The sequence below is a fragment of the Sparus aurata genome, chromosome 2, assembly GCF_900880675.1.
Source record: "Sparus aurata chromosome 2, fSpaAur1.1, whole genome shotgun sequence".
NCBI classification, from domain to species: domain Eukaryota; kingdom Metazoa; phylum Chordata; class Actinopteri; order Spariformes; family Sparidae; genus Sparus; species Sparus aurata.
The window spans coordinates 31,437,100-31,462,617 of NC_044188.1; the positions used below are offsets into that span (position 1 = coordinate 31,437,100).

The 25,518-nt window shown below is 42.1% G+C and overlaps 1 protein-coding gene across 2 annotated transcripts in view; it reads left to right on the top strand.

Moving 5' to 3' along the window:
- Nucleotides 1-25,518, top strand: part of sorl1 (sortilin-related receptor, L(DLR class) A repeats containing) — a 97,775-nt gene that overhangs the window by 66,022 nt on the left and 6,235 nt on the right. The window contains exons 14-47 of one of the 2 annotated variants that reach the window (XM_030392810.1): nt 566-752; nt 2,990-3,118; nt 3,737-3,822; nt 4,438-4,610; nt 4,858-4,989; nt 5,770-5,861; nt 6,570-6,816; nt 7,397-7,535; nt 7,687-7,860; nt 7,987-8,100; nt 8,191-8,313; nt 10,316-10,435; nt 10,759-10,884; nt 11,370-11,480; nt 11,914-12,045; nt 13,397-13,528; nt 13,719-13,853; nt 14,496-14,648; nt 14,863-15,042; nt 15,500-15,628; nt 15,907-16,033; nt 16,205-16,374; nt 17,835-17,947; nt 18,199-18,300; nt 18,497-18,563; nt 19,009-19,091; nt 19,188-19,278; nt 19,377-19,567; nt 19,734-19,853; nt 20,548-20,712; nt 21,176-21,350; nt 23,163-23,269; nt 23,614-23,806; nt 23,906-24,118. In XM_030392810.1, coding sequence (XP_030248670.1) covers nt 566-752; nt 2,990-3,118; nt 3,737-3,822; nt 4,438-4,610; nt 4,858-4,989; nt 5,770-5,861; nt 6,570-6,816; nt 7,397-7,535; nt 7,687-7,860; nt 7,987-8,100; nt 8,191-8,313; nt 10,316-10,435; nt 10,759-10,884; nt 11,370-11,480; nt 11,914-12,045; nt 13,397-13,528; nt 13,719-13,853; nt 14,496-14,648; nt 14,863-15,042; nt 15,500-15,628; nt 15,907-16,033; nt 16,205-16,374; nt 17,835-17,947; nt 18,199-18,300; nt 18,497-18,563; nt 19,009-19,091; nt 19,188-19,278; nt 19,377-19,567; nt 19,734-19,853; nt 20,548-20,712; nt 21,176-21,350; nt 23,163-23,269; nt 23,614-23,806; nt 23,906-24,118 — 4,731 coding nt within the window. The remainder of the gene's footprint in view (nt 1-565; nt 753-2,989; nt 3,119-3,736; nt 3,823-4,437; nt 4,611-4,857; nt 4,990-5,769; nt 5,862-6,569; nt 6,817-7,396; nt 7,536-7,686; nt 7,861-7,986; nt 8,101-8,190; nt 8,314-10,315; nt 10,436-10,758; nt 10,885-11,369; nt 11,481-11,913; nt 12,046-13,396; nt 13,529-13,718; nt 13,854-14,495; nt 14,649-14,862; nt 15,043-15,499; nt 15,629-15,906; nt 16,034-16,204; nt 16,375-17,834; nt 17,948-18,198; nt 18,301-18,496; nt 18,564-19,008; nt 19,092-19,187; nt 19,279-19,376; nt 19,568-19,733; nt 19,854-20,547; nt 20,713-21,175; nt 21,351-23,162; nt 23,270-23,613; nt 23,807-23,905; nt 24,119-25,518) is intronic. The other variant, XM_030392818.1, reaches the window with a different exon arrangement.

Genomic DNA, 25,518 nt, shown 5'->3' on the forward strand with positions numbered 1-25,518 from the left:
TGCAGTGGCCAACAGTAAAAAAAAAACCCAAAAAACAATAAATTGTTACTATGCAGGAACTTTAGTAGTAAAGTTATAGCAAAAACTAACTTTTTTACCAAAGTTTCAAGCTTTAAATCCAGATGGCTAGTTTAGTGGTGAGGTATTATTATTGCTGTTAGGGAGGTGTAAAGTTTATTCTCTCTCATATAGAGTATCATACTAAGTTAAAACACACTTTGTGAAGCACAGAAGAATGCTCCCTGCTGTGGTTCGATAGTTATAGTCATAGTTACCAGTCACACTTAACCATGATGGAAGTGAAGCACGAATTACTGCTTGCTGGTATTACTAATTGTAGGTAGGCTGGTAAAGGAGAGAAATACACGTCTTCTTAGGTATTTTCAAGCTGTGAAAATTTTGATTAAAGCTCCAAGATCGGGTGTTTCATCACTTCAGCGTCCTCTGCAGGGATAGAGGAGAAAGAAATGGATTACTGATTGACAAGTGGACCACCGCTAACATTAACATGAGAGTTCCTAGTCAATGTCAAATATCTATAGCCTGTCTTCTTTTCTCCTTCCAGGAGTGCCATGTTCCGAGGCGGACTATAAGCGCTGGTCTCCTTCAGATGAGCACGGTAACGAGTGTCTGTTGGGCAGAGAGATCACATTTAAGAGGCGAGCTCCCCACGCTACATGTTTTAACGGAGAGGAGTTCGACCGGCCTGTTACCATCTCCAACTGCTCCTGCACACGCCAGGACTACGAATGGTTTGGACTCACACGTGCACATGAAATCCAACATGTTGAAATCTGAATCCAGAAATATCTCACTTGTGTATTTAGTGTATTTCGAATTGTGTTTTATTGCTATTCATTTTTAAGCTGGAGGTTGTTGAGATTTTTGAAACCAGCAAGTCCGAGCTAAATTAAACCTGCCGTCCTCCGGGCTTCCTCCGCACCTCTGCTCTTAAACACATGAACACAAAATGCCTGACCTCACAGACACTGACTGCCACGTATACTTGTAGTTAAAAAAAACGATTCACATAGGAATCTTGATTCCTATCCCCCACATTTCACAATCATTTCATGAATGTCAAAAACCTTTTTTATAAATGTTCATTCATAATGTGACAGAATGAAAAAGACGTAAATACAATAACTGCAAGAGTAGTGCAACACGCGGACAATTTACAGCGCACACTAGAGTTTTCTTGAAGCTTTTCTTTTATTTAATGACTGGATAATTACATTTGCAAGACAAAGATTTAGCGGGCAACATGTCTGTGAACACTTTCATGCCTTCATGAGTGTTAACGATGTGATGTTAACAGAGCGGAGCAGCAGTCAGTAACAAACAAGCCCAGCCGACAACCGCTAACAAGCTAACAAACACACACCACAGCATTCAACACATTACGCGTACTCTGTGGTGAAGAAAATAACTCTGCTCATAAACTCTGCTTCTGCTCAGTGTCTTGTACAACCACGGACACCCGGAGCTAACAGTGCAGCAGAGAGGCTCTCACTGCTGGACTCACAGCAGAGCACAGCACCATATTTTGTTATTCACATACACACAACACACAAATTCAATCATTAATTACTGCTGTTTTTTAAAAATAAAAAGGCGGCAGATCATTTATTTTAATTTCCAGTTGTATCTCATATTGTATTTCAGAAGACTAAGGACACCAGTGAATGGTTTAGCACCAAGGATACTAGAGAAAGGCTGAAAATAGAGCCCCCCTTTTTATTCCTCAAATCGAGAATTGATCCAATGTCAAAAATGTATTCTGGGTTGAATCCAACCAATATGAATCAGAATCAGATCAAGTCAGTTTGAATCATGAGATGCACACCCACAGCCACGTAGCTCTTGCTCATCAGCAGGGAGATGTGTTTGCGGCTAGATTTCTGCATTCCACAAGCGCTGTTAGCTTTTTTATTCTCATAAATACATAAATAAACTCATTCATTTAACTCAGTTAAATGCCACAATTACATTAACATATGCAACATACCCATCACGAACATTATTAAGTCTATCAGGCATGACAGTTACTCCTTACTGCTGTGGGTGTGTACTTGGTGCTAACCTTGGCCTGTTGCTGCTGCAGCGGCTCTTTTCATTGGCTCAGAGGCTGTGTGCTTTGTGTAACTGTGTTAGCTGCTGAACGACAGACGCTGTGTGCTGTGAGCGCAGTGCATAGTAGTCATCGCTAACTGTTTCGAAACTAGCATTACCTCAATGACCACCAACATGTAAGACAGCCCCCAGCATTATCATAATTAATGTCAACAATATAAATCGTGTGTACTCACCACTGTTAAGCTAGCATATTAGCGGTTTGAATATTTGGCTACACTCTCCGTTCTGTTTATCATATTTGAAATGTATTTGTTTGAATTGCTTTTGAAGACAAGATGAGGCCAGCCCAAGAATTAAAGAATATAAATCTGATTTCATGAGCTTTTGTGATTGGGAGTTGTTTCATATCAGAGGTAGATGGCACTGGCAGGCTGATATCTGACTCTTAATTAAAGTATTACTGCCGAACCAATACACTGTTTAAAGCATAGTCTGCACATTTTTAATTTCTGCTCCCTGAAGCAGCTCCTATAGACACGCATATATGAGTCTCGTTTAGAAATGCACATCAGGTGCTGCCATTCATCACAGGGACAGAGGCTAACGGCGCTGTTTGTTTTTTTCTCTCTGTGTTTACTCTCCCAACCTGTCTTCCTCAAGGAGACGCCTGCCTCGACGACCACTACGCCTCCAAGTCCTAAGAAGCCACGGCAGCTCATCCAGAACAACCGACGCTCAGAGACGAATGCCGCAACCGCCTCGTCCAATCCTATCCTCCCATCCGAAATCCTCTCATCCTCCTCACTCGCCCCCCCAGCACTCATCCTCCCCCCTCATCCTCCCCTCATCCTCCTCCTCCTCCTCCTCCTCATCCTCCTCCTCTCCTCCTCCTCCTCCTCTCCTCCTCCTTCCATGACTATGGCTTCAAGCTGAGTGAAGACTTGTCTCTGCAGGTGTGTGTGCCTGACCCTGAGTTTCTAGGTGACCTCTATGCTCCTCCAGTGCCATGTCCTGTCGGTACCACCTACCGTCGCAGCAAAGGGTAAGCTGCTTTTGTCCGACTTAACGGCGCAGAAACGGGCAGCCTGGGATCGTTCTGTGCAGCTTATTAACGTAATGTTTGCATCTGCAGCACGAGTGGATTCACATCTTTATGAGTTTTCATACGATAAGCTTTTTTTTTTTCCATTGTGTTTAATTGAACTGTTGTTAGGTGTTCAATATTTTCAAATCCTGGAGCTCTCTAAACCGCAAGGCCTCGGGGCCCCGTGGACTTTTGAGTTGATCAAATCCAGATTCACCCTTTGTAGCAACATTGTTTCTTTGCATTTATTTTTGTTATGAAACTGCACAACTGTACATGGTAAGATAAATCTCAATGGTGTGTTCTTTGTTTTACCATTGTGGTTTGTCTCAAATTATGGACGTTACACACAAGTTCAAATGTGAATCTCTCATCTGGTGCCTACAAAATCAAATTTAGGACATATACTCATCACTTTTTTATTTTTTCTGTGAATTCCTTACCAAAGAATTCCCCAGAATGCAAACAGTCCTTTGTTCTCCTTAGTTTATTATTGCTGCTGCTGTTATTAGATGTGTTTGGTGAGAGCACCACCAAGTGTTCAGTTGAACAAAACTCTTTGTGTTCCGACTGCAGCTACAGGAGGGTATCAGGCGACAGCTGTAGTGGAGGAGACGTGGAGTCCAGACTGGACGGAGAGATGCTGCCTTGTCCTGTCGGAGGTAAACCTTCGCTGTACACACATTTGATAGTATGTTATGCAAGTTTTTGTTAGTTTGTGTAGTTTATATCAGTCCTGAGTTCTTACCAGTATTTTCTGATGTACCTCGGTTATCAGCAGCAGACTTTCCATCCTGCTCCAGTTTGGCCAATTTGTTGTTGCTGTTATTATATGTTACAGATATAACTGATACTTGCAAATTTCACATATTAAAAGCTTAATATAAAAAATAATAGTTATTCTTTTTTAATTAAAAGAATGTGTTTTAAAGGGTTTTTTTTATTAGAATAATTTAATTATCTAAATAATTAAGGGTTTAACAGATTTTTTTAGGGATCTCCAAAAAATATGGATTTTCTGTAAAACAATGAAATGAATTGACTTGAAAAGAAGAAGTCATAAATGATCTAAGATATTTCCATATCTGAATTGTATCTTGTATCAACAGTGTAAAATAAAATGAGTTGAAATATGGGCAGTAATATATTCTTAACAAAGCTTGGTTTACTACACATCTGAATACAGACTCATAATAGTGTCAGTACAGCATCAGTATTGTGTGATTGTGATTGTAAAGTGTCTGTTTCCATCAGTCCTGTCTCCTGATATCTTTCAGAGAGTAACGAGTTCATCCTGTACGCTGTGAGGAACTCCATCCATCGCTACGACCTGGCCACTGGTACAGACCAGGCTCTACCTCTGGCCGGCCTCAGAGAGGCTGTGGCTCTGGACTTTGACTATGACAGGAACTGCCTGTACTGGGCTGATATCTCACTGGACACCATACAGGTAAGTGAGGACGCAGATGACCAGGAGGGTTTCTTTTTCCTCGGGTCAGAGTTTTTTTTTAATTGTCACAAGTGAAACATGAGTGAAGCAGGGCTTGTTGATGCGAGTGCAGAGACAGGTGCTTATTTTCTAGGCACAAGCTGACATTTGTGAAATGAATGTAACTGCAGCTGCTCAGCATTATGTACTACTGTAGTCTCATTTGTTTCAGTGTGCTCACTAAGGTTGACCTTTCTCTCTCCTGCAGCGGCTGTGTCTGAATGGGAGTACAGGTCAGGAGGTTGTAGTGAGGAAAGATCTGCAGAATGTGGAGGCTCTGACCTTTGACCCCATCAGTAGACTGCTGTACTGGGTTGATGCTGGAGCGCAGAAGATTGAGGTATAGAAGCGTTGTGCATGCGTGTCTCTTTATATGTGATTAGTACTGTTTAAAGACAGGAAGTGCACAGGAATCAGCAAATCACAGATTTAGTTTTAGGCTCGATTGCACTCTATACATGATACGTATTTGATATTTCGAAATCTCCTCGGACGCACTTCATTAATGCTACGACTGAGCAACAAAATCAAACATGACAACATTTACTTCTGATCAGTAATCATCAGCAACATGGAGTGGCTAAAGACATGTATTAGAACAAGCAGAACAGTCTGGTAAGTTCAGAGCCTTCAAAACCTGTAAAAGACAAACCTTGTGACGTATCACCATATAAGAATATCCAGGATTTAAGACTATATAAAGTCTCACATCACAATTAGAATATGACATTGAATTGATATCCAGCTCTTCTGTAGAAGCATCTGAGCCTGTTCTTTAAACAGACTTAAAAGTCAGAAGTTTAAATGTATTTCTCTTTAGAATTATGTTGTGTATTTATCATACTGGTATTGGACTGTGTATTGGTAAAAAAAGAATGGGTTCATACATGTGGGTTCAGTCTAAAAACTCTTAGCCATGTGTGAATAAGCCTGCACCTGTGCACGTTTTGGTTTAAGGACTTGCTGCTTCAATAAGAGCTGCAGATACATTTGAAGCCATCACACTGACCTTTTACCTGATCGCATTCATTTAATTAGGTGATTTTGCTCTGCCATCCAGTTTATCAGAGGTCATTAAGTGAAACTGATAAGGAAAGTTTCTCTCTTATTGTGTTTGAAGGTGTCTAACCCTGACGGCGACCTGCGTCACACTTTGCTCAACTCTTCTGTCCTGGAACATCCCAGAGCTCTGGTCCTGCTGCCTGGAGAGAGGTAAACATGCTCTGCATTAGTGTGTTTTGAGAAGTGTAATTTAAAAACACAATAGAGTGGTGGCTTTAACCTCCACAACCCCAAGCTTAACACAGAACACCAGAATGTACAGCATCAGCCCTCAAACAGCCCACAGTGGAAGAGAGGACCAGACACTCACATGCACCAAAACAAGAAGCTGGTTCCACTTCTGCAAACCTGCTTCTTCTTTTACTTAAGATGAGTTCAGCTGATGAACACAGTTAGCCCCCTGTGGTTTGTTGACTTTGTCTTTCCCGTCTTCCCTTTTCTTGTTGCTCAGAAAATGAAATGAAGTCTTACTGTGCTCACTTCCTCTTTCTCTCCTGTCTGGTTTCTCACAGATGGGCAAATATGAAGGTTATATATATCTGGACTTGTTTTTGTGAGGAGGGATCACTTAAGACCAAACAGACTGTAATCATTAGTCATGATCAAATATGTATCTCCATGTTAATATCTTACATAAACTACTTCATTCCTGGTTCCACATGAAGGAGCTGGTGACCTCTGACTTAAAGTTTTAACCTTTATTAAAAAAAAAAAAAACTGGTTCAAGTGTCCAAGTTAGTGCTTAGCTCGCTAGCTCTGTTATTTTAACCATAACGACAATTAAACTATAAACCAATATTAAATGAAGTCTGAATTTAGTTATAAATGTCAGTTTAATTGATTATATTTGTCCCACAGTCTGATGTTCTGGACTGACTGGGGAGACAGAGCAGCTGGCGTTTACCGGAGCTTCATGGATGGGGCCAGTGTGTCCTGCATCGTGTCCGAGGGCGTCCGCTGGCCCAACGGGATCACCGCTGACGACCACTGGCTGTACTGGACCGAAGCCTACAGCGACCGCATCGAGAGGGCTGACTTCACCGGCGGCCAGAGGAGCGTTCTCATGGAGGGGCTGCCCCACCCGTATGCCATCGCTGTCTTCAAGGTGAGACCACCCACTCCCTCGTTTTGCTTTAATTCAGATTTAAATTGATTATTATAGGGAACCTGAGACCGTTAATGAGGGAGAAGGAGTTGGTTGTCTCGTTAAGAAGTTGTGCAGCCTGTCACCTGCAGCTCTTCATCTTACAGCTAACTGAGGCTCCTCCTTGTTCCATCACTTCTTCAGAGTGAATAAACTACTCCCTGACATATTTCCAACTGATCTGCTGTCACCAAATGATGATTGTTGTCTTGTTTTGTTGAAGCATTTTTGATAAATGATAGCGTTAAGTGCTAAGCTCACCAACGGAAACTGTGTGCTTCCTGTGACTCGCCACCTTTCTACTAAAAGTCAACCTGCAGTTTGTCGGTGAAAGGCTTTTAAATGTGAAGCTGCAGCAGTAGAACGTTTTGGATTTGCATTAGCAGTAAGTTAATACAGCGCTCTACAGATAAGGAGCATCTGCTCTTGTAAAATGTCCGGTGTGATCGGTAACACTGGTGCTGTCAAGTTTATTAACTGGTGGGAAAAAGTCCTGACTAAGAATCACTTTTCACGAGCTCGTGTTGGATGTTGTTTTCAGAATGACCTGTACTGGGATGACTGGTCCAGAATGGGGATCTTCAAAGCTTCAAAAGCTGGTTCCCAAAGCAATGAGCTGATTGTTGGCAGACTCACCGGAGTCATGGACCTCAAGATCTTCTATAAGGGGAAGAACAGAGGTGAGGGACAGAGAAACTCTATTGTGATATTATTAGTAACTGGGGCTGTTTCAGTTTTAGACAGTTAAAGTTGAAACAAACGCTCCACACTGACTCTAACTGATTTAAACAACACTGTATTGAAGTGAGGTCCTGATCTCTCGTCCACCAGGCCATAACGCCTGTGCCGACCAGCCGTGCAGCCTGCTGTGCCTGCCTCAGCCCGGACACCGACACACCTGCGTCTGCCCGGACGGTTCCCCGACTGTCACCATGCCCAGTGGAGAGCTTCAATGTCAGTGTCCCACCGGCTACCAGCTCCAAAACAACACATGCGTCAAAACGGGTGAGACAAAATCACAGTCATGATGATCTTGTGCTCTAAGATATATGCATGTTGTCTCTATTGGAAATGAGGTCCTAATTTCAAGTATGATTGATTACTGGTTGTGTGATTCTTTCCTCCTATCAGAGCACAGCTGTTTGCCGAACCAGTACCGCTGCTCTAACGGCAGATGCATCAGCAGCATCTGGAAGTGCGACAGTGACAACGACTGTGGAGACATGAGTGATGAACAGGAGTGTCGTAAGTATTCAGGAGCACCACATTTCAAAAGCTGTTTCTACGTGAAGAACTTCAAACATTCAGTCGTCCTTGTTTGTGTCTTTTCTTCAGCTACCACGACCTGTGACCCATCCAACCAGTTCCGCTGCGTGGCCTCAGGGTCCTGCATCCCCCTGGCCTTCAAATGTGACCATGAAGACGACTGCGGAGACAACAGTGATGAAGAGCACTGTGGTAAGATTTGGATTTCTGTTTTTACTTTCTCACTCAGCCACTGCTGCTCTGTATCTCTCTCTCTCTCTCTCCCTCTTTGAAGTCAGTGCCAACTTGTTTTACAAACAGCAACCGACATTTCTTGCATAGCATGCCTCTAAGGTTTATTTATAATGATATCTTCATTTGGTCACTCGTCATGCCTTTCCTGCTGGTGAACCTCTGTGTGTGTGTGTGTGTGTGTGGCACTGTGACCTAACTGCCTTTACTAATGGCTGCGTGGGAGTATCCATTTTAAAAACTTAGAAGAAAAGGAGAAAAAAATCCTGGATCTGTCCCCTTATCTGGATCTGCACCAGAAGTTAATGGGGTGTACTCTGGACTGAGACCCATCCTCCATTCACGTTTGGTGGAAATCCATTTGGTAGTATCTGTGTAATCCTGCTGACAAACAAACAAACCAACAAACAGATGGGGGCTAACATAACCTCCTTTGGCAGAGGCAATAAGCCTTTTCATCGTATTTCCACTCCAAACCTATTTAATGCTGCACTGGGAATAGCCTACAAAATCCTGTTAACACCCAGCTACGCCTCCTTTAAACCTCCAACTATCCTGACAGTCTGCCTCTCTTCGTGTCTACAAGTACATTACAAGCTGCAGCAGGATTACGGAATTTCCTTAAGATTACAATGAATCCTAAATTGTAACTATCATCTGTACCCTCACAGTTTCTCCCTTGCTATAGTCCAGTAGTCAGTAGTCTCAAACAATGCAGTATGCTAAGATCCTCCAACATTATCCGACAGTCAGTGAAGTTTTGATGTCAAAGTCAGAAAGGATTGTGCACTTTGAGAGAATGGAACCTTTTGTTAAACTGGCATGAAAATCATTTACACTTTATTTCAGTCTTGCCAAGATTACTTCAGTTCTTTTGATTTTGAGTTCCACAGGCTCGCTGCAGAACTGGCATCTTAATGACTAAACAACCAAGGGATCCAGTGTGTAGTCAAATATAGAGATGATAATAACACACAAAATATAGCTTCCTTTACAGGTCATTAGTTTGTACTAGAAATGAGCGTTCAAGACTTTACTTTTCTATCTTATAAATATATCTTATCATTTCCTAAAAAACATTTTTTACACTTTCTTTCCTTCTTTATTTCAGCAAAAAAAAAAAGATTTAATAATTACACTTATTACACTAAAACTAATTGCACATTGTCACAGTAGTTGCATTCAAAAGTAAAAAAAAAAGTGTTGTTGCCTCAGTGCCAGATTTTGTGACTTCAGCCAGAGCTTACATTTTAATCAGAAAAGTAAAAAAATAATCTCTCCTGCTGCTCCTGATCAGAGCAGAACCTCATGTGACTTTATTCCTCAGGTCTGACTCAGCCCACCACACTCCAGCTGGCTTTTAGCGGCTGAGCAGCAGCTCCTATGACAAATACACTGCTGATGTCTTATGTTTTACTGTGATAGGGAGGGAAATTGTTTGTCTAACATTGCAGTTTTTTTTTTTTTTTTTACATTTTGGTTAAAGGAAATAATGCTTGGATATTGATGAAAAAATCAGGCATATTCAGGTGGCTGCTAGGAGTGTGTACAATTTAATGCGTCTCCAAATAAAATACCAGATGTAGTGTAATTAAACATGTTTTATTTGATATTGCATCAAGCTCAATTAGATTAAAGGAGACTGTGGGGCCTTGCCAGAGGTATGCACTCCAGTGAGTGCCATTCTAGTTACAGGTGTTTTTATTACTTGTGTTCCAGGAGAATATGTCTCAGTCAAGAACAATATCTACTTACCAGATTGATATTTAGTTGTTTAAGTGTATTTGTTGTAAACATAGTTTATTCTTGTTTACATTTTGTATTTAACCTTTATTGGATTCTTAAGCACACACATTAATCCATGTACATTTTGTTTATCAGTTCTTGGTTTTGCTGTAACCATGGGGCAACAGTGGAAATGCACATTTTTGCATCACTGACTATATTATGTATGCATTCTCAGAGTCTCACCAGTGTGGCCCGGGAGAGTTTACGTGTGCACGAGGTGTTTGTATCCGCGAAGCCTGGCGCTGTGATGGAGACAATGACTGCAGAGATTGGTCGGATGAGGCCAACTGCACAGGTGATGATGACACTGCTATAAAAAATAAAGTGCCAAGATCTGTTGCAGCAGAAACAGAATCCTATGAGAAAAACAGAACATTATCCTTTATCACAGACACAGGAACAGTCACACAAACAATATGATCTTTAATGTAGTTATTTTTATACACTGTGCTGTGTTTATTTAAAGGGGTAAAGATGCTCAGTGAAAATGTACTAATTGTGTGTTGCAGTTAGAATCATGACATTTCAGATTAAAGGAGTTCGATGCTGTCGTCTGTGAAGAAACTCCCTGTCCTACCAGCTTCTCCTAATATTTAATGCCTCTGTGTTTGTCCCTAGTGGGCCACCATACGTGTGAGGCCAATAGCTTCCAGTGCCACACAGGTCACTGCATACCTCAGCGCTGGATGTGTGATGGTGATGACGACTGCCAGGATGACTCGGATGAAGACCCCCATTATTGTGGTAAACTGAGACACACATACATCAACAGTGTCAATGTTGTCCACACACTTACTGTACATGTGATCGTCTTGTGAATTTAGAATATATTCACCAACCAGCCCTGCTGAAAAGACAGTCCTGGTGAAAGTGTTAAGTTATCTTGTTTACAGCTTTCCTATCAGACACGAGCGTTGGTTTGTAAGACCTCACTTTGCCTTTTACCATTAATGGAAATGGTAGTCTGCATGCTGCATTATTATTCTGTTAAACATAACACTAACTATAGTGTGCGCACAAAATTAAAAACTTAACACTAAAGCCAGCGTAATGTTAAGAGTGGAATGGATATCACCCGCTAAAGCTTGACTCAACAGCCATTAGTATTGACCGTGTGCTGTATGTCTTTTCACACACATTAGATAATACAGGAAGTTGGGGAACAAGTGAGGAACAGTCATGACAGCAATGCTTCTCTGTTAGCTGTAACATCATTGTGTGTGTTCCAGAGGGAACCCGGTGTAATGGCTTCCAGTGCTCCAATCACACCTGCCTTCCAGCCACCGCACACTGCAACGGCATTCAGGAGTGTTCAGACGGTGCTGATGAGCACAACTGTGGTGAGTGATCCCATTTGTTTAGAATGCACAGTGGTCATCAGATGCAGAGGCAAATGAGTAGTAGAAAATGTGGGTTGGGCAGTGAAAGCTCATATCTAAATCATATCCAGTTAGGTGCTACAGCTAGAATGATTTCTAAATTATGCAAATATCAAGAGAACATAATTATTTGAGAGGAAATGGAGATCTCTTAATGTCTAATGGACATAGGTTTAATTATTTTTTTTTAAACTACAGAAAGCACAAGTGTTCAGTCCTTTTAATATATACATCTGGAGTTAATGTCACATAATATTCCAAGGAGTTCTAAGTATCAGTGGAGCATGGCATATTTTATAACCTCATGTTAAGTGTATATAGAATATTTTGTGAACATAAAGCATGGAGTTGAAGTACAAGTCATTGTGTTGGTTGGTTTCTTTTCCGCTCACAGACCCCCTGTGTACTCGCTACATGGAGTTCGTATGTAAGAACCGAGCCCAGTGTCTGTTTCAGTCCCTGGTCTGTGACGGGATCAAACACTGCGAGGACGGTTCTGATGAGGATGCTGGGTATGCTGGATGTGGTAAGGAATGCTCACATGCCTATTACTCTGTTGATGAAGGTTCTCAGTCATGCAGGTCATGGTAATACTACGTGTAAGTGCTATATTGTAGGCAACTGGATTATTGTATTCAGATCACTCAGGACGGATGTTGATACCAAATGTGAACCGTGCCTTAGAGACATCCCTCCATTGATTACATGTGTTTGTTATTCTTTAATCCCTGTTTCAAGTCCCATAATTCTGCACTTTTAAATTAGGAACAGGATCCAGCACTGCAGTAATCACAAACCTGGACTGTATCAGCTGAAACCATAAATCTACCAACAATGATGTTTGTGAAATAAGAGTCACTGAAAGAGCCACATCAGTGAACTCCCTCATTTTTCACTTTACAGGAAAAAGAAACACATCACAGAGTTCAGCAAAGTCTCCTCTTACTGTTGTATTATGGCCTTAACTTTTACAGTATTTTCAAGACTAGCAGGAGTTTGGGAGGTGTTTTTCTATATACTTTAAAAACTCCTGCCCATTCATTCTTATGGGGGAATTTTCAACGTTGGTTTTGCCACTGCTTCAGAATATGTTCAGCTATAGAAAACATTCAGCTATCAAATGTTCAGCTTTTGAAATATAAAGGAAATTCTCCTTGTTGAGGTAGAGAGTTGCTTATTCTGAAGAGTTTCAGACTCAGTGTGATGATTCAGATTACTTTAGTACGTACAGCATGGAGAAAAGACCCGATGTGTCCTCTGCAGTCTTCCACATGTTTCTGACTTGAATACATCATGCTTTAAGGACAGCTGTTAATTACTCCTTCCTAAAACATTGACCCCCTGATGTTTGTTTTGATACTGCCTTTCCCAGGGCAGTGACCATATGCAGTTTTATTTGAATTGCCCCTCATGTGACTTTCTGACCCTTATACAAAAGGTGAAGGGGAGTCTCCCCTCCTCTCACATCCTTATGTGTTCTCTACCAAACACTAAAATACAAATGTTCTAGTTCCTCTGTTAAATGTACTTTATACTACTGGATCTACTTAAACTGCCAATGCTAAAATAGTTATACCTGTGTTTAGAATTACTGTAGATGGACTGTAGATTTTATTCCCTTAAAATCCCCAAATTAGCTCCTTTTAATTAAATTCATACAATACATATTTAATGTTTTCCGCCATATTTAAAACACAGATTTGTATCCTGTTCTGCAAAAGCTCATCAGCTGTTCATTCATACATATCCATCAGGCATAGCCACTTTCTGTTGTAAAACTTCAATGTAACAAACATATTCATTTTCTTTCTGTCATGCAAAGAGACAAAAACTGATTTGTGGAACCTCCTAAACGTGCCTGTGTGTTTTTCTGTCAGCCACGCCATCTGAGTTTGGGAAAGTGTGTGATGCCTACACCTTCCAGTGTGCCAACGGAGTGTGTGTGAGCCTGGAGTGGAAGTGTGATGGCATGGACGACTGTGGGGATTACTCCGATGAGGCCAACTGTGGTGAGGAGGAAGGGTGTATGCTCTGCACAACTTGTGTTTATTATTAAGCCATGTGGAATACACTGTATACATGTATTGAATATATAACAGATACAAAGAACATGTCTTTTGTTTGGGTTTGAAATATGAGGAGGAACCATAGCACTGAAGCAGCAGTATCTGATGCTAACTTTTGTTGCGTGTGTTGCAGCTGCTCCTACTGAGGTCCCAGGCTGCTCCAGGTATTTCCAGTATGAGTGTAGAAACGGACGCTGCATTCCAACATGGTGGAAGTGTGACGGAGAGAACGACTGTGGGGACTGGTCTGATGAGATCCAGTGTACAGGTACACAGTCAGTCTGTAGTAACAGAACCATTAGGTTGATGTGTTATTAAAAGTGACATCAAACCTTATTTGATGTAACAATGACAGACTCCCGCACAGACCATGTGACCAGCGTCCCTGGTTTGACCTGGACCATCACATGTTGTCCCCCACCTCTCTCTCCTCCCTCCTCAGCTCACTGTCAGCCTTCAGTTAAAGGCAGCAAGGCCAGAATGGTTGTTTATAAAAATCAATCAAGTGAATTCACAATTTAAACAATACTCACACAAATGACACCTTTAAAGGCACCCATTAATGTCCGTCCATGATATATATAGTGGAAAATATCTGTTATGCTGACCTGATTTACATACAGATACATTTTGTGCTATAAAATCAATAAAATGATCTGGCTGCGATTGGCAATGAGCAGATGAGGATAGGATCAATTATTAGGGCTTATTTTACAAAACACACAAAAAAAAATTTGAAATGACACATTTACAAAAATGCACTATATATCTATATTGTTTATATATTTCACATAATTGCCTCTGTGTGTTTGATAGACCCTCATGTGCTTAGCTCATTTTGTTAATTTTTTCTTTCGATGCCTGAATTACCATACCAAACATCATTAAACTTGAATCTCTACCCTTGTAGGTGGCATTAGTCCTCACACGACAGCCCCTGGTCCTTCTACTTGTGCCCCCAACCGCTTCCACTGCGGCTCTGGAGCTTGTATCATCAACACCTGGGTGTGTGACGGCTACGCTGACTGTCCTGATGGCAGCGATGAGCTGGGATGTCCCACAGGTACCACCTCGTTCTTATGTGCATGTTTGCATGTCAGAAGTGTTGTGTGTTGTTTTTGTCTTTGTTTTTGAAGAATTTTAATTTAAATTTTTTTTATTTCTGTTGACCAAACTGAGTAATCGTAGATTAGAATATACACGTATGTTTAAACAGAAAAGAAGAAGAACAAAACTATAGTGGATCCCCACCGTGACGTTCTGTTTTTCTGTGACAGCAGCCAATGGCTCTGTGACGCTGGCTCCAGGCCCCACCCAGGCCCCTCCTCCCCTGCCCGCCCCTGGCCGTTGCAGTCGGGGCCAGTTCCTGTGTCGCAGACCCCCCCACTGCATCCCCGACTGGCAGCGCTGTGACGGCCAGCTGCACTGCCAGGACGGCTCTGATGAAGCCCACTGCCGTGAGTCTCTGAACACTGTTACACAACCTCTTGTTATGGTCAGATGTTTTGTATGTGACAGTGAACACTTGATTCAAATTCAGAATATAAAGTAAAGCTATTGAATAGAGAAACTGAACTCTTCATTCTGAACTCATGAAGATTCCACTGGGGTCTTCTGGTTTTGTTGGCTAAAAGGAAAAATTACTGAAATGTTGAAAGTAGTTCTGAGAGATCTGAACAGCCTTTAGACAGCATATACAGTAATATACTGTAGGATTTAGATCCAGTTGTTTTGTTACTGGTACTGCAGCAGAAAACATTACACAATCAGGTCTTAGACAAGCTAAGAATCTAAATCTAATCTAAATAATATCACTTTTAAGACTTTTTTTTTTACAACACATACAGAAAGGTTGGCCGTGTGGTTCTAATAAGAACAGAAGAAGTCATGTAAACTGTTTTTCTCTGTGTCCAGCCACTCGGGGGCCTCTGTTCTGCATTAATGGGACTCGCTGCTCTGATGGTGAGGCCTGCGTGCTGGACAGTGAGAGGTGTGACGGCTTCCTGGACTGCTCCGACCACAGCGACGAGGACAACTGCACCCGTAGGTCCCCACATCTTTCATCGTTACCCAGAGTGTTTAAATTACATGTAGGTTAGAATGTAATGACTTGATTATGGTAGCCTTCACAAGGAACTCCCATATTAACCTCACAGTGCCTGGTCCACTGTAAATGCCTGTAAGTCTTGAGGGAAGAGTCTTTTATTTTAAAATCAGTGCAATGCTGCCCCCTGCTGGCTGAGCCATTCCAAACATTATAATACATACGGACTCTCTCTCTCTCTCTCTTACTCTTACACTATCTCTCTCTTTTCTCTCAGTTGACACCCTGGCATACAAAGTTCAGAACCTCCAGTGGACACCAGACTTCTTGGGTTCCATCACCCTGACCTGGTCCCGCCCCAAAAACCTCCCTCTGGACTCCTGTTACTTCCTCATATATTACAGGTAACCTGCAACGCTGCATCTGCCGAAAGTTTCAGGAGTAATGTTTTACTTCCATAACCGCTGACTCACTACCACTGCAATACGCAGTTGTTATGAGTTTTATTTATATGTTATATCATTCTGTGTAAACACAGCGCCCTCATCTCAATGACGTTGTGTTTTTGTCTCTAGGCTTGTGGGCACCCAGCAGTGGACCATTATGGACACTCACAGCAACAAGACCAGCTACAAACTGACTGTGCTGAAACCGGACACCACTTACCACGTCAAGGTGCTCACTCAGTGTCTCAGCAAGCTGCATAAGACCAACGAGGTGATCACAGTCAGGACACCAGAGGGATGTGAGTATCACAAGATCATCGTATGGGAGGTTGTTTTCTGTTAGTTGACTCATACTGTATACTTCAAAACCTACAGTGACTTCTCAGGTATGTGTGAGCTGTTCTGCTCATGACAGCACTGTGAAAGAACTTCACTTCACTGCTTCAAGCTAATTCCACCTTTTAGTTTTGGGTAGCTTTCTGGCACTTACTATGTTTTCAAACCCAGTGTTATTTTATGTGAACCATAAACCTGTTCATGTTTTCATTTTTTGCTGATGGCTCACAAGAGTTTATCATTGAAATACTTTGACCTGGAGAGGTTGTTGTTTCCTCTGCTTAATTCAAACAGCCCAAACAAGAACGGTTTCCAGTCACCAGCCTCAAAATATGCATGATAAGGTGTTTGAAGATAACATCCAAGATGGTCAAGTGTTTTCATATCAGGGCCCTGAAATGACATGTTTTGGTGTGTGAATGATTTATACTTTTGGAAAAGTTTTGGAATCCAGTAGATCGCTTCAACTGGCAGCCACAATATATTCCTGCGGGGTACCTCCGACCATCAAAGTTAGGTTTCCTTAAGAGTGTTTTCTGTTTCTGTCACTGTCAAGTCTTATTTCAAGAGAGGTTGCTCTCTGAAATCTTGTGAGACGTAAGCTGTTACACGAAGACGAAGGTAGAAATGTGAGTCAAGAGTTGTAGAGAGGAGTTTACTGTGAGAATCTGCCAGCAAGAAACAGATCTTATTGTTTAACAAAACAAAAACACGGTTGCACAATTAAATGTCAGGTGGCGCCCCTAAATTTAGAATACAATAAAATTAGACAAAGGAAAAAAGGAAACAGTATATGAATATCCAATATATACAGTAACTCATGTGCATGGGCACCTGGCCACCATACACCCAGAAAGTATGTACAGTATATACAATATCAGTGTGAAGCTCCAGGTGATTTTGTCATACAGTGTGTTCGCAGCCCTGGGATTCCATGTATACAACAAGACCGTCTGTGTCTTGTTTGACCTCTGTTGTGAATAACTTTTCACCCTTTTACCCAGAAGTTCTCATTTATGAAATAGAAAAAGAGAGAAAGAAACATACCTCTGCAAGTTTTAGTTTATGTTATATCTGTGGATGTGAAATGGTGGTAAAATTACACAAGAGGGGTGGTGATACTCCAAAATGAAAAGTACTGTAAGTTGTCCAGAACCACTATTTACTGCACTTTAATGGTTCGTCTTGAAAATGAGAAAGCAAAGAGTGAGGTGATGGAGAGTATAGAAGTTTAGAAAAGCTAAAACTGAAGGACAGGTGTAGTGTCAACATTTCAAATCATTTAAAAATGTGTTCACTATTGTCACTGATCGAGGAAAAACCAACTCAACTAGTTTTTCATTTGATAGACATGTACATTTTTTCTTTCATCCCATCTATTCATTTTGGGTGATGAAGGTGTGTCTATCTGTGTGTCCTGCAGTGCCCGACCCGCCCAGGAACCTGCAGCTGTCATGTGATAACGGAGAGGACGGGACAGTGGAGGTGTCCTGGAGCCCTCCTGACAAAGGACACGGCCTCATCAGAGAGTATATTGTGAGTTCTTTTCATCTGCATTAAACTGAATCACAGTAAGGACAACCACAGCAGTGACACAGACATCACTTCCTGCATGTTTATCCTGCCTCAGCAGTCAGTTCATTATTTCACATATAACATTTAATTTGACACACACAGTGTGCTGTCACACCTACACAGTGATACACGCTCATTGATTCTAAACGACTTGTCACACTCTTCTGTCTCTGCCTTAACACAACTATCATGTGTGTGTCTGTGTGCTTCAGGTTGAGTACAGTGAAGGAGGTACTGATTGGACGTCACAGAAATGCACCAAAACCAACACTGAGGTGAAGGAGCTGCAGCCTGACAATCTGTACAGGTTCAGGGTAAGACGTGCACACACATGTGCATGCACACAGAAACACACACACACACACACACACACACACACATGTGCATGCACACAGAAACACACACACACACACACACACACACACACACACTGTGTTTCTCTTCATAACATGATGATGTTCTCATGTACAGTACAGTATGTTGACTTGTTGCTGTGATGCTGTTCCTCAGGTGGCAGCAGTGACCAGTCGAGGTGTGGGCAACTGGTCCGAGGTAAAATCCATCACCCCCAAGAAAGGTGAGTCACACACACACACACACACACTCTGGTTTGAAAACCTTTCCAACACTGCCACCTGCTGGTGATTAACAGGTATTCAGGTGTGCCGTACTTGAAGCGACATGTTTGTAACTTCACTTGTGATATTAATGCTGTAAATTAGATTGTTGTCTACTCCAGGAAGTGCAGATGTTTCTGTTTGGTTTCTGCTTTTTACATTTAACAGAACAACTTTAAACTACTTGCTGCTTCCTTGTGTCTTCCGCCTACTATATTTTCACTCATTTCCAAGCAACATTAAAGTGTTCAGGTGTTTAAAGCACTTTAAGACCATAATCAGTTAACACTCAATTGAATTAAACTTTGGCCCCTGAAGAGATAAACAAATTACTCTGAAAGTATTTAATCTGAGCACCAATAGATCAGTTAAATTCCACTCTAACCTGCTCTGTCTCTGCTGCAGCTCTGCCTCCTCCCTCTGTGATCGCTGACAGCATCACCACTGACTCCATGAGCCTTTCATTCAGCTTTAACTCCCAATGCGAGGTAAGAGCTTCACCTCTTCAGCATGTTGTCTATAAGCATCGTGTCCTGTCTGAGTGTGTATAAACGTGACGCATGGGTCTCTTGTGGTTCTTTTAGGTGAAGCAGTATGTAGTGATTCTGTCCTGGCAGTTTGACAAACACATCAAGGAGAGCAAGAACTACACAGTCAGAGAGAGGATCCTCAAAGGTACTGTTTGTTTGTGGACTCTGTTGAAGTGAATTCCATTTTTTAGACATGTTATACAAATGTATTTCTGTGTATAAATGAATGATGGGTGCTTGCAGCCACAAACCTGACAGCAGGGACGATATACGAGGTTGCTGTGTGGGCTCACACCAGAATAGGAGACAGTCCCACCGCCCTGTCCCATCATCAGACCATCGGCACCCAGCCAGAGGGGCCCGGCCTCAAAGCTCGGGCCCTCAACCAGACAGCTGTGGACTGCAGCTGGACCATCAGCGGACCCCCTGCTCAGGTACAACAACATTTGCTGAATTTATGCTTTTTGGTGAACTGTTCCTTTTAATCATCTGAAAAAGAAATATCTGTCTTACAACTCTGAGACAACCTGTGCAAGTAGTTGCTGCTTAATTTACTGTGTGTGTGTGTGTGTGTGTGTGTGTGTGTGTGTGTGTGTGTAGATGTATGGTGTGTTTTATGCTACCTCCTTCCTGGACCTGTACCGCAGTCCTCGTCAGGTCAGCAGCTCCTCTCTCAGCCTGACGGTCACAGTGGACAGTGATGAACAGTATCTCTTCCTGGTGAGTCCTCTCAGCATCACGCTCGCCTCCTCTCAGCTCTCCACTAACTATTTCCTTCTTCTTCAGTACTTGGTACAATCCACTTTTTTTCTCCTTTCTTTTTTTTGTCTTGAACTATAATGACTGAGTATGTGCGGATCACAAACACCGCACTATTACAGTGCACAAAGCTCAAATCAATCCAGTGTTCATTCAGGAGAGACGTCTGGACAGATGTATGAACCCCCACATGTCATGAGTCACATCTGATGGGCAATCTCTCACGTTTCCCCAATCCTGTTAAAGAAAGTGAGATCAGAAGTGGGAATTATTCAGTGTAGTATGTGATGAATGCAGGCGCAAACCTGTGTCACACCTGTGTGTGAGCTGCTGTTGCAGATGAAACAAACAGTTGATTAAAGCACTGATTTAGATTAAACCACTTTAGTGTTTAACTTTAGTTCAAGTTACAGTACACTGTAATCAAACTAATGCTGAATAGTAGCCGGGGTTTAAAACAGAATCACATTGGATAACTCTTCATATCACTGAACAGTTCTTGTAAATACCAAACTGTGAAAACTAAGGAATGAATTGATAAGATTGATTAAATGTCTGATTCTGTTCCATCGCTCTGTGACTGTCCGGAGCCGTCGTGACTCTTGGTGTGTGTGGTGTGTGTGTGGTGTGTGTGGTGTGTGTGGTGTGCCTTCAGGTACGGGCTGTCTCTCCCTTCCTGGGTCCTCCCTCCGACTACGCAGTGGTGAAAATGATTCCCAACGAGAGGCTGCCACCCAGGAACCTCCATCGAGTGCGAGCAGACTTGACGCAGGCCACGCTGAAGTGGCAGCCGCCCTACGATGCCCCAAACACACCTCTGGTACAATTAAGCCTCATGTTACTGTGATGATCCATGATGAGAAGCATCAGGCGGGTGTGTTAGGACACATGTTAGAGCTGGAGAAAAACAAACAAACAGCAGAATGACCGGCTTGATTCCTCCTCAGAATCACTTATGCAGATCCAGGCCTTTAATCCAGACAGCACATTTAATGGACAACCACTCAGGTTTTAAATCCAAAAGGATTAAACTGGTTTATGTGTTTAACTGGAAAGATCTCACCAATAGCCCACCCAATTATTTCCCTCTTTGCTTAGTCTGTGTAATTTGTATTAATTACCTGCTCTGACCAATGTTATTATCTGTTATGAGGACACCGAAAATGTCTTGTTATATATAATTGTTAATAATAATAATTATATATATATATATATAATTATATGTCTTTTTGTTGTGTTGTGATTCTGTCCCTGTCTTCTCCCCCCTGTCTGTTAATCTGTAGACATATGTGATCCATGTGCGGGACGTGATCCGTAAGGTGGAGCGGGACTACAAGCTGATCAGCCAGAACAACACAGTTGAGTACCAGCTGAAAGGCCTGGAGCCCGGCGGACGATACAGCGTCTCTGTGCGCCTGCGCAACATGAGCAAGGAGGCCAGCTTCACTCTCAGCACAGGTACACAGGATACAAGTTTACAGACCTTTGTTTCTTACAGTAACCATCATATTAACGTTAATCACACGTCACAGATGATCAATGTAGAAAATATGATAAATAAGCAGCATTGTCCATGTACGGCAGTGTGGAGCTCATCAGCCCTGGTATGATAGCACTGTATTGTAAATAGAAGTATAATTAGAATCTTTCATTCTAACTAAGCTCAGTTTGGATGTGTTTATCTTTTATATGAGAAACGTTTGAGAAATGAGTGCTGTGGAGGGCCACAAGTGTCACGGAAACAGTAATAATTAATAATAGTTATAGTAAAATTAATCAGCTAGTTTACAAATGAATGTATTAATCATTTAATAAATCTTATAAGGGTAGCACGGCAGCGCAGTGTCTGGGGCAGGGCCTCTCTGCACAGTTAGCATGTTCTCCCCTGTCTGCGTGGCTTCTCTCCAGGTACTCCTGCCTCCTCCCACAATCCAAAGACATGTTGGGTTGGTTGGTTGCTCTCACTTGTCCATGGGTAAAAACATGCGCGTCAATGGTTGTTTGTGCCTTTGTGTCAGCCCTGTGACGAACTGGCGACTTATCCAGGGTGTACCCAGCTGGGGTCCAGTGTCAGCTGGGATCCACTCCAGCCCCACATGACCCTCAAAAGGATGTGTTTCAGATAACAGAATAAAAATAATACAAATACACTACACCACAAAGTAACTGATTATTTGATATTTTAATGGGCAGTAGAAAGAGGAATTATACATAGAATTTACAAATTAAATAGTAATCATCAATAAACAGTTCAGATTAAAAGGGGATTCACCAAAACAACATTTAACATTTAAGTACATCACTTAAAAATTCATAAATGAATTCAGAAATAAATAATGGAATTCAAATGTGTTTGGAAATGCAGTTTAAAAAGACAAATAAATAGCTGGATTCACAAATTGAATTAAGACTACAGACTTATTCAGGCATTTTAAAGGGCAATTTCCTTTCCATTTACCCACTGCTTTTTTCCCCGTTAGCTGTTTGATTGCTGAGTCATTTAGCCTCTACTTTTAGCCTCTCCATGACACTGTCCTCGAGATGGTAAAACAGTGCAAATGAGCCGATGTTCTCTGAGAGGGAAGCTCTCTCTCAAGCAACCATCCAGTTACTGGACAACCCGCTCTAACTCTTCACTGTGTCAATGGTAATGCATGTATTCATAATACACCTCAACACTGGCCAAAGAATCCCAAACATCTGCTAAGATCTGCCTTTATGTGCATTGTGAATGTATATTATCAGGATTTACCTTCAGTATATCAGTACAGGTATTTATTCCCTCCAGCATTAGCTCTGTTGACTTGGTAATATCTTTCCATCCGTCTGTGCAAAGCAACACCTGAACTTTGTTCAGTCGGCGCTGAGTTTGAGAAGACTGAATTTAAAGATATTGAAAGATTAACCACTGATTCCATGTGGTCTGACCCTGTCAGCTGCCTGATTGGTGCTGCGCATGAACAACTCATCACACATCAGAACGAGAAGAGATGTCTCTCTTCCCAATGAATCTAAGTAACTCCTGTTATCAGCTCTGAAGAAGTTGTCGTGTCTAATTCAGAACGTTATTTATTAAGAATTTTGCACACAAGGGGAAAGAAACGGAAAAGGAAAGGTAAACTAAAGGTATACATGCTACGTATACTCGCTCATGTCTTTCAGTGCCAAGAATGTAAGCTGCCAGCAACTATAGTAATACTACTCACTATAACAGTACATGTCTTTACACGAATATATATCACTTAAAGAAACATTGTCCCTCTGTTGCAGCTCCTCTTCCAGCTCCTGAAGCCCTGAAGATTTTGACAGAGAAGGACCACGTCTTCCTCTTCTGGAAGAGTCTGGCTGTCAGAGAGAAGGGCTTCAATGAGAGCAGGGTGAGACACCACTGACCATTATCCTGGCTCTGTCACAGTGTTACACTGCTTCTTGTTTTCTACAACACTATTTACTACCATCTACAAACTACAGCTGTCCATAAAAGGTGGATGTCAGCATCTACTACTGTAACTACTGTACTTATTTAGGTATAAGATTCATGGTATATTAATTGTATACTTCTAATGGTTGATTCTTTTTATGATATCTAATCAGGAAGCACAGCAGTGGAGACCCGGCGAAAAGACCCTGATAGCAGACCAAATAAAGCATCCTTTGTTAATGTCTGAAGCCCTCTGGTTGTGTGCTCTTTAATAGCCTCCACCACCTCTTATGTTTACAGGGTTATGAAGTACATGTGTATGACAGTGTGACCAACCAGACGTCCTACCTGGGAAACACCACAGAGACCTATTTCCGCATCAGCAGCCTGCTGCTGGGACACAACTACACTTTCTTTGTGCAGGCCCGCTGCCTGCTCAACGGTCAGCTGTGTGGAGAACCTGCACTGCTGCTCTATAACCAGCTCACAGCAGGTACAGAAACACATCCACACTTCAGCACACAGATTTGGACAAAAAAACTCGGACTTGCTTTTCTATTTCTACTGTACATGTTACTTTTCCTCTGTCCAGGGGCCAGTGATGCGTCTCGTGGAGAGGGCCACTCAGGAGACATGGCAGCAGTGGTGGTCCCCGTCCTCTTCCTGCTGCTGCTCGGAGTGTGCGGAGGCTTGGTGGTGCTCTACCTTCGACACCGCCGACTGCAGAACAATTTTACTGCCTTCGCAAACTCCCATTACAACTCCCGCCTGGGCTCTGCCATCTTCTCCTCCGGGGACGAACTGGGTGAGACAACTCAAATATTTTTGCAGTTGTCACTTGCAGCTGCTGCGTGACTCTTCAGAGAAAATTTAGAGTTCAGTACCTGGCTGTGTTACGCTGACACAGCTGGGTGCTGCAGGGAGTGCAATTCACACAATTATGAGAGAGAGTTCTGTCGGGGATAACGTTACTACAGTGGAACCTCCCAGTGGTTGGTCAGGGTATAAGGTGTCAAAGGTGGGGATTCTGAGGGAGGATAACATTTTAAAACAACTTGCTGCTCCATGTGAATCGGAGGAGGCACACAGAGAACCAACAGGGTGATCGCAAATAAATAGGAAGACAAGGAAAAAAGGGATTAGGAAGATGGAAACTCCCTGGAATTCTTTTCATCTCTGTGTTGGATGGATCCATGTATCTAAGAACTGCTGCTGCGTGAAAGTAGAAGAAGACGAATGGTGAATGAATACTGACTGTGAAAACAATAGTGGACAGAGCCACCGTGACATCACCCTCAGGTTTCTGTTAGCGAAGTCTAGCAAGCTGAAAACAATCTGTGCTCACACATTAGTCACATTATTCACGTTAGTCATGGAGATATTTGTGGGATAATTTGTGTTTAAGTTAGTTGCGCAAGATTGACAGTTGGTCGATTTGCCCCAAAAAGACAAATCTACTGTACATTATCTGCAAGATAGCGAGCAACAACCAGCACCATGTGTGTGTGTGTGTGTGTGTGTGTGTGTGCGTGCGTGTGCGTGTGCGTGCGTGCGTGCGTGCGTGCGTGCGTGTGTGTGTGTGTGTGTGTGTGTGTGTTCATGTTCCGCCAAAGCCAGCAATCATCAGACACTAATAATAATAAGTTTATTTGAAAACAGGGACAGTGCACATTAATAACATTGCTGTAAATGCGCCAGAATTAGCCAAGAGGCTGTTTTTCATCTGTAGTCCCAAGACAGATGTTACAGTCACCCTAAAAACAGAACAGAATATAAAAAATAAGATTAAAATTACAAAATTACTGGCCAAGGCAATCTGCAAAACATGCACAGCAGTTAACAACATGACAAAATAGCATATATAACAAGAATCAGAAAACATCATTCAAGACATCCCCAAAACATTCAGCACAAAAACCCATGACACAAGACACATCACACCACAGCATGGAAAGACAGACACAGAATGCATACACAATAAAAGCAAGACCACAATAAGACATGCATGCCGACTCCATTTCTTTTTGTTATCCTCCAGTGTCTTGTCTCATTGCCTGGATTTCAGCACCTCCATGGTACATGCTGTAGAGGTTGAGAAGCGAGAATAAAGCCACTTTTTCATCCTCAGGGTTTTTAAAAACAAACAAACTCTGTACTCTCCCTGACACCAGGCTGGTGTTTATTCCTCTAGAAGCTCTGGGCTCT